Source organism: Hydractinia symbiolongicarpus, chromosome 11, assembly GCF_029227915.1.
Source record: "Hydractinia symbiolongicarpus strain clone_291-10 chromosome 11, HSymV2.1, whole genome shotgun sequence".
Taxonomy (NCBI): Eukaryota; Metazoa; Cnidaria; class Hydrozoa; order Anthoathecata; family Hydractiniidae; genus Hydractinia; species Hydractinia symbiolongicarpus.
The window spans coordinates 6201278-6209764 of NC_079885.1; the positions used below are offsets into that span (position 1 = coordinate 6201278).

Below are 8487 nucleotides of genomic sequence, written 5' to 3' on the forward strand. Positions count from 1 at the left end.
GGAGAACTCTAGGGGAAGTCGCACATCGTGCATATTTTATCACTATTTCGTGCATCGTTAATGGACTTTATTTACGCGGAGGTTATTGCTATGGTTATAGGTGTAATTATAATAGCGTTTTTAATTACAAAACCCCCTGTTTTTTATTGAGTCGGAGACAACAGCGGGTATTTAATTTAATAACTAATTTGAGAATCTCCATAACATGATAGTAGTAAAGATGTAAAAGCTTAAACATGCACCGTCTAGGAAAACTATTATAAATTTATGCACTAAAGAGACTGTAGAGATTTTTAACGACCTATAGTCGAAAAAGGAACATTTTTTTGCTACCTATAAAGAGTGAAATTTTATAATAGTGTGTCATAGTCATATTTTAAGCAGAGAACCAAGCTACTTGAAAAAGCAGGTAAGCGAAAAACTTTCTTTGGTAACAAGTACAAAAGATTGAAATAAATTAGCTCAAAAGATCTGTTTTCAGTGAATCTTAAATTTCCATCATATATAGAAACTTAAATCAATCGACTAAATTCCCTTTAGAATGAAGATTTCAACTTCCTTGATCGCGTTGTATTTGATGTTTTATGTTGTGTCAGGTATTTTCATCATTTTACGTAAATAATGCAATAATTATAATTGTCGCCCTACAGGCACACATGCTACTAGAAAATGAATTCTTTTATAGGCATTACTGTCTGTGAACACAAAACATTGAGTATCAAATGTTCACCAGGAAGAGCTATTACAATAATATATGCAAACTACGGACGACTTTCGAAAAAAATTTGCAGAAGTCGAACTTCGCAACGTACAACCACCTGCAAAGCACCGAAATCATTACGTATAGTCAAAGCGATTTGTAATGGCAAAAGATCGTGCAAAATTCCTGCAAAAAATGAAATGTTTGGTGATCCATGTTATGGTGTTTATAAGTATTTGAAAGTCACTTTCACGTGCAAGTACGTGCCACGTCACATAATCTAAATCCAACACAAGTGATGTGACATTTTACTTACTACTTAAACTTTCCGTTGTTACTTACAGGGTACCTCGACCACAGGAAAGTGCTTGTGAGAGACGTCGATTGAAATTGGAATGTCCTCCTGCACAAATTATCAGGATAACTTACGCAAACTATGGCCGATATTCCAAGAACATTTGTCCACTATCCACTGTCCATTATCCTTTTAAGGGTATTTGTCGGGCAGCATCGTCTTTTGCTAAAGTCAGCGATGTTTGTAATGGAAGACGCTCGTGCAGTGTTTACGCATCCAACAAAGTTTTCGGGGATCCTTGCCCTGGTGTCTACAAATATTTGGCTGTGCGTTATACTTGCGTGTAAGTATCGTTTATCCAGCAACTTTAAACTTAATTTCAATTTTTTTTAATTCTGTTTCCTTGTTTTAGATTACCACCTCGTTCCAACCAAGCGTGCGAACGCCGGAAATTAAATTTACTTTGTCCTGCTGGCTTTAAAATTCTGATTACATCTGCTAATTACGGCAGACGTTCGAAATATATTTGTCCTAGTTCAAATTCTGGCACCACCACCACTTGCAGTGATCCTTCATCGTTTTCTATAGTGGCAAAAAAATGCAATGGAAAACCTTCCTGTTCCATCTCTGCTTCAAATAAAGTTTTTCGTGACCGCTGCAAGGGAGTATTCAAGTATTTGAAAGCGTCGTACCTGTGTATTTAGGTGTATACTACTTTCAATTTTGTGACGATCTTATTTACTAATGATATCTTAAATACATTTTCAAAAACAAATGTTTTTTCATATTTTGGTTACTCAAAGCATCCAGCATATCCACGCTATTCTCAACCTCGTTCCCAGGGCATTTTGCCTTGTGGATAAGTTGATAGCCGGGAAAAGCCTGTTCCAGGGTCATTGTTGGCTACTCTGTAATAACGGCTCAGGGGTCAAAAGACCCTGGGGACGAGGTTGCGCTATTCTTTCTCCAGTGATAAAACGTAGGACTGGTTAGCTTTTGCCAACAAATACGTATGTTGGTTTTATTAATTTAACAACAGTAAAAATTATATGCTCGAACGATTTCATGTTGAATCTCTATACATGCAGCTGTTAAAACTAGGTAACATTTTATAAGAAATAGCGCAGATGAAACAATAATACATATCTTCTGTAACCGTTTGCCACTTTCAAAAACAGTAATATAAACACAAAATACACATTTTTAAAATCACGGAAAGGAACACAAAAAGGACAAGTTAATAAAACTTCATGGTATTTTATTACTATGTCATTTTAACTTCCACAGTTCCTGATTACCAATATACAACCCTAACAGCGTGGTTAAAAAACATCAAAATTGTTAGAAAGGATTAAAATAGATTCATGGAGACTAAAAAATCTCTCTTCACCCATGGTGACCCTTAATTGGAGTTCCCCCTGCATTTCATTTTAACGCATGTTTATTTTCACGTAAAATGAATTTCAAGTTTTTCTGCGCGAGAATTTGTACAAGCCAGCGCCACAGTATACAAAACATAATACATTGACTGCTATAAAATATAGTTTTCTGGTCAGAATACTTTCAGATACCATTTGCTTCAATTTTACGAATCCGAAGAGCGTGGCAGGTCTATTTGAGCATAAAGCTTTCTGTGCTATTTTCTGCGTGTTATTTTATTGAAAGAAGTTTGCGAAAACGCTTCCACATCTCCCGCCGTATTGAAGTATTTATAATTCCGTACAATATCGGATTTACTGCAACAGACGAAAATTAATTGCATTGCCGATCCATGTGAGTTCTCGTAGATGACATAAATTGCATAGCGTATTCCATATAACAAGAATGATGAAAGTAACCCAGGTGAAAACACAAACTCCCACAAGTAGCATTATCCGTTTCGTTCCACGGTAAGAAGACACAAATTGAAAACAGCTAACGGAAGAGACATTGATATTTCATGCATCTGTGAAAGATAATTGCATCGGAATGAGTGTTATGCTGGGGATTGTGTTGTTGCAATTTAGTCGAATACAAATCGTTAAATGTAAGTAATAGACTGGCGTTATCGATTGCATCAGAAATATGAGTAAACAGGTTACGCCAGTGGGGTAACTGAACATGCTTAATACAATTTGCGAGGAATACCATTTTTAGCACAGATTTAACGCATTACAAAATGATTTAATCTTATAAAAATCCATTTCGCTAAATTCACGTACAAGACACTTTGTTATGAAGTAAAGTACACCTACGATGATCGTTGTACCAACGATGAAGTGATCATAAAACAAAGCTGATTTGATGTTGAAAAAGAGGGTTGTACGATGATAACAAACGTGTTCTGATCTTTTTCCCTCTCTCTTCCTTAAGAATTTCCATTACAAAGTACAACAAATTTGAAGAACTGAAACACCTAAAAGGCGCTTGTAGTTTCAAACAGTGTTTAACAATTTGGCTTGGCGTTGTGCGTCAGTCCATAATTTGCCTATATTTAGCCTCAAAACACGTAATCTTTTTGGCATATCTTTTCCGGTTGATTAATATAACAGACCAGTTGTTAGTCTATGGAGAACTCTAGGGGAAGTCGCACATCGTGCATATTTTATCACTATTTCATGCATCGTTAATGGACTTTACTTACGCGGGGGTTATTGCTATGGTTATAGGTGTAATTATAATAGCGTTTTTAATTACAAAACCCCCTGTTTTTTATTGAGTCGCAGACAACAGCTGGTATTTAATTTAATAGCTAATTTGAGAATCTCCGTACTTTGTCCTGCTGGCTTTAAAATTCTGATTACATCTGCTAATTACGGCAGACGTTCGAAATATATTTGTCCTAGTTCAAATTCTGGCACCACCACCACTTGCAGTGATCCTTCATCGTTTTCTATAGTGGCAAAAAAATGCAATGGAAAACCTTCCTGTTCCATCTCTGCTTCAAATAAAGTTTTTCGTGACCGCTGCAAGGGAGTATTCAAGTATTTGAAAGCGTCGTACCTGTGTATTTAGGTGTATACTACTTTCAATTTTGTGACGATCTTATTTACTAATGATATCTTAAATACATTTTCAAAAACAAATGTTTTTTCATACTTTGGTTACTCAAAGCATCCAGCATATCCACGCTATTCTCAACCTCGTTCCCAGGGCATTTTGCCTTGTGGATAAGTTGATAGCCGGGAAAAGCCTGTTCCAGGGTCATTGTTGGCTACTCTGTAATAACGCCTCAGGGGTCGAAAGACCCTGGGGACGAGGTTGCGCTATTCTTTCTCCAGTGATAAGACGTAGGACTGGTTAGCTTTTGCCAACAAATACGTATGTTGGTTTTATTAACTTAACAAAAGTAAAATTATATGTTCGAACGATTTTATGTTGAATCTCTATACACACAGCTGTTAAAACTAGGTAACATTTTATAAGAAGTAGCGCAGATGAAACAATTCGAAAATTGTGTGTGTTTATCTAGACTATATTAATTAATACATATCTTCTGTAACCGTTTGCCACTTTAAAAAGCAGTGTAGTAACTTAGGTAAAAAACATAAATTAATAATTCATGCTTATTTTATTACTGTTATTTCCATCATTACCCCTGTAAAAACATCAAAGTTGTTAGACCTGCTGCAGAAACTTTAATAAAAAATTTGATTAAGTATGCATCAGATGAAAAAGTAGAAGAAATTTGGCGGGATAGGAATAAGCAGACATTATATTTTTGCACGAAATGGCTTATTTAGTCTTTTCCCCGCTACGATTTACTCTTTCACTAACTATTTGACCTTAATTGCAAATGAGAGTCCTTAGTAAGTTCTTCTCCAACTAGGATTGTTGAATATCTGTAGAAAAAGTCAGGATAAGTTGTTTCTGATGACGACGTTGGTGAAGAATGTGCGAGGGTGAGCAGTAAGCAGAGCAGAAGCATTATTGATGAGTGGCAAACATTTCAGTCTTAATATCTCAACAAAAAAGAAAGGAAATTTACTTCCTACGTAAAAAGAAAAGCTAGAGTCAAATGCAGAAATATTTTATATAAACAACGCGCACAATTGAACAGAAAGACAAACTTGGATAAGTGTTTTTTATTAAAGTATGTAAAAGAAAATGACTTGAAGGTATAATAGTTTTAAGCTTAAAAAATGTGTTCCTATATTTGTCTGATTTTATTTTTTAAATTTTACTTTTCATATTTTGTTATTCTCCTTTCCTATAAACTGTTAGATAGATAAGAAGAAGTAAAGGACTTAAAATAAATATTATCTTTTCATTCATGGAGACATATCTTATTATTAAAAAATCTCTCGTCACCCATGGTGTCCCTTAATTGGAATTTTCCCTGCATTTCATTTTAACGCATGTTTATTTTCACGTAAAAATAAATTTTGAGTGCTTCTGCGCGAGAATGTGTACAAATAAAGTAAGAAAGAAATATTTTCTTTCGTAGTTTCATTTAAACCAGCGCCGCAGTATAGAAAAACATAATACATTGAGTGCCACAGTCACAGAGGCTACAGATTGAAAATATAGTCTTCCGGTGAGAATACTTTCAGATACCACTTGTTTCAATTTTACGAATCTGAAGAACGTGGCAGGTCTATTTGAGCATAAAGCTTTCTGTGCTATTTTCTGCGTGATATTTTATTGAAAGAAGCTTGCGAAAACGCTTCCACATCTCCCGCCGTATTGAAGTGTTTATAATTCCGTACAATATCGGATTTACCGAAACAGACGAATAATTAATTGCATTTCCGATCCATGTGAGTTCTCGTGGATGACACAAATTGCATAGCGTATTCCATATAACAAGAATGATGAAAGTTACCCAGGTGAAAACACAGACTCCCACAAGTAGCATTATCCGTTTCGCTCCTTTTCGGAATGACAACAACTTCTTCTGGTGTTTTTTTCGGTCTTTAATAGTGCAATGAATTCGTCGCTCATGTCTATTCGCAATGCGTACAATAAAAAAGTTTAACACTAATATTCCGATAATAGGAATCAAAAAATTCAGTACGCCATGAAATATAGTAAAGCCGATTGAAACATTTAACTCGCAGAATCCATTCGCAACCCTTAAAATGTCACTATTATGCATAACAGGCGCAAGTGAGATAAGCAGCGTGTATAACCACGTCGATATCAACATCACTGCAATTTTCGGTGCAGTAAAATATGTATGTCTTTTGAAAGGGTATGATATTGTAAGAAATCGTTCCACGGTAAGAAGACACAAATTCAAAACAGCTAACGGGAGAGACATTAGGAAACCAATGTGCATAAACCCGCATGGCACGATACCAAATGTATGATAGCCATAGATCATAAAACTGACGTCAAATGGGATCACAAATAACGCTGTTATCACATCTCCAATTGCTAAGTTCACGATAAAAACATGGGTTATCGAGTAAAGGTGTCTCGATACTACAATAGTTAGTATTAATAACGCGTTGGCAATGATAGATGTAACAATTATTGCAGTGAATAATATAGTCATTGCGATAGAAAAACCTTGAGAAAGACTTGTACCATTGTTTGTTTGGTTCATAACGTTTGGCGTGGAATTGTTAAAGCCGGTGGTGTTTAAAATATCCATGATGGTTATACTGAAAAAATGTAAATATATACTTAAGATAAGCTATTTCTAACAACAACAACAACAACAACAACAACAACAACAACAACAACAACTAAATATCTACTGTTTGGAAAAAATAACAGGAACAAACAAGCATATTATATGTAATATAACAAAACAAATAACGGAGAAAAACTCACACTGTTAACGTAGGAATATGAGTGGAGATGTAATAAAAAGGGTAATAACAGATCGTTATAATAAGATAAAAGAAAATAAGAAAAAGATGTAATATGTATATACTCTACTTTATTCTTTTTCTCTGTCTTAAAGTAACATAACATAAATGGTGAGTTTCTTTATCTCAGTAGGTTGTAAAATTTAATAAACTTAAATCAAATTCACATAAACAAATTGTAGAAAAAACAAGAACAGCTGAATGTATTTGCCTTAGCGTTTTAAACCGCGTCACGTCAGTTCCAATTAGTTGTCCTTCTCTCCACTCTCTCGTGAGTTCTTTATCTTTATATAACACAATTTAGAAGATTGAAAAAAATTGAATGAAGCAAAAAAAGTAAAAAAAAGGTAAACAAAGAGTTAATTAACAAAAAATTTGATAAATCTACTTTACAATAAAACAAAATCATGTTAAACAAGGCTTTAAAAAAACTTGTATTGTATGCAAAATCTAAATATTGATTCCGTTACCTCAGCAGAAGAAGCTTTCAAAAAGTTCCCATGTTTACACTCAACCTAGGAGCACGATTATAACCTTTCACTACAAACTTATCACAAAATACAAGGAGGTTAAAAAAAATAAGTTTTAAATTCAACTTGCAATATGTTGTACCTCAAACTTTAATAGAAAAATACAAGCAAAAACACGCATATTTAGTTATACCTTCAGGCATAACTTTCAGAACAGTTTTTGACTTATTTCTGATTTTATGTTCAACTACATACATTGCGAAAAAAATCCATACGAAACTTACCTCAGTCTAGGTCAAAATAAAACACATATTTTTCTAATAGAATAGTGTTTAGCTATATTTATACAAAATTTAACTTCCTAGTCTGAAAAAACGCGAGCTTAAAAAGAAGATGAAAAGCGATTCGAAGAACCAAACCGTTTTTTTTATACAACGGCCTGTTTTAATACGGTGCACCTCACATTGAGATTGACATCTCTACTAATGCATCTTCAATTTATTCATGAAAAAACTGAAAAGACCAAAAAAGCAAGCTAGATATTCTGCAATAAAACAATTCCCTCTGTGACGAAGTTTGTTATTGAGTATATAGCATCCAGTGTATATAAAACTAAAAATTATCAATGACATGCGAAGCTATAATTCGTTGAAATGTATACTGACACTCCACGCTGTTTTCTTTCATAATATCACATAACGAGTTGTTGTGATATTAAATTTCTGTGTGTCAGAACTTTTGGGGAGCAAAAGAATAAATAACATAAAAACAATAGTATGCATAAATGAAAATACGCTAAATAATAAAACAAAGCAAATAAAAATTAAATGAATAAATATATAGCAGTTAGGAAAAGAGAATAAATTTGTCAATAACTGATTTCGTATTGTTTAAACACATTCGGAAGACTTGTTTTATAAAAGTTGAATTCCTCTTTGATCCAACCATCAACTTTTAAATATGTAAAAAACTATTTCATAGGTAAGGAATCAATCAAAAACGATTCAACTTGATAAAACTCGTAATTCTTAAATTTTTTTTGAAAACATGTCATTATTATGTTTCACACACACAAAAAAACGGTAAATGATAAAAGGAAGATTGAAAAACCTGTTTGGGCATAAGAATTGGATCAGTTCCTGATAATATTTTTAAAAAGCATTCGTTGTTAATTCGCACAAATTTTACTTCCGCAAATTTATGTGCGTGGAAAATTGGGAAAGG

At 33.8% G+C, this 8487-nt stretch overlaps 2 protein-coding genes across 3 annotated transcripts; one reads left to right on the top strand and one right to left on the bottom strand.

Annotated features, from left to right (window-relative positions):
- The first annotated feature begins 359 nt into the window (after positions 1-359).
- LOC130614824 (L-rhamnose-binding lectin CSL3-like) lies at positions 360-1770 on the top strand. The gene is made up of 5 exons (XM_057436283.1): positions 360-409; positions 541-596; positions 686-959; positions 1045-1338; positions 1408-1770. The coding sequence occupies exons 2-5, from the start codon at positions 542-544 to the stop codon at positions 1697-1699; spliced, it is 915 nt and encodes a 304-aa protein (XP_057292266.1). The 5' UTR covers positions 360-409; position 541; the 3' UTR covers positions 1700-1770.
- A 3636-nt stretch (positions 1771-5406) lies between these two features.
- On the bottom strand, positions 5407-7566 carry LOC130614823 (alpha-1A adrenergic receptor-like). Of its 2 annotated transcripts, none has more exons than XM_057436282.1 (2): positions 7548-7566; positions 5407-6583 (listed from the first exon to the last, which is right to left on the bottom strand). In XM_057436282.1, the coding sequence occupies exon 2, from the start codon at positions 6571-6573 to the stop codon at positions 5572-5574; it is 1002 nt and encodes a 333-aa protein (XP_057292265.1). In that variant the 5' UTR covers positions 6574-6583; positions 7548-7566; the 3' UTR covers positions 5407-5571. The 2 variants fall into 2 exon arrangements, with proteins under 2 accessions (XP_057292265.1, XP_057292264.1); XM_057436281.1 differs by lacking the exon at positions 7548-7566 and adding an exon at positions 6756-7331.
- Between the last annotated feature and the right edge of the window lie 921 nt (positions 7567-8487).

Excerpts from the sequence above, each read along its gene's own strand:
- LOC130614824 (XM_057436283.1), top strand. The coding sequence starts at position 542 with ATGAAGATTTCAACTTCCTTGATCGCGTTGTATTTGATGTTTTATGTT. Across the intron at positions 960-1,044 it reads AAAGTCACTTTCACGTGCAA|GGTACCTCGACCACAGGAAA; the intron begins GTACGTGCCACG and ends TGTTACTTACAG. Across the intron at positions 1,339-1,407 it reads GCTGTGCGTTATACTTGCGT|ATTACCACCTCGTTCCAACC; the intron begins GTAAGTATCGTT and ends TCCTTGTTTTAG.
- LOC130614823 (XM_057436282.1), bottom strand. The coding sequence starts at position 6,573 with ATGGATATTTTAAACACCACCGGCTTTAACAATTCCACGCCAAACGTT.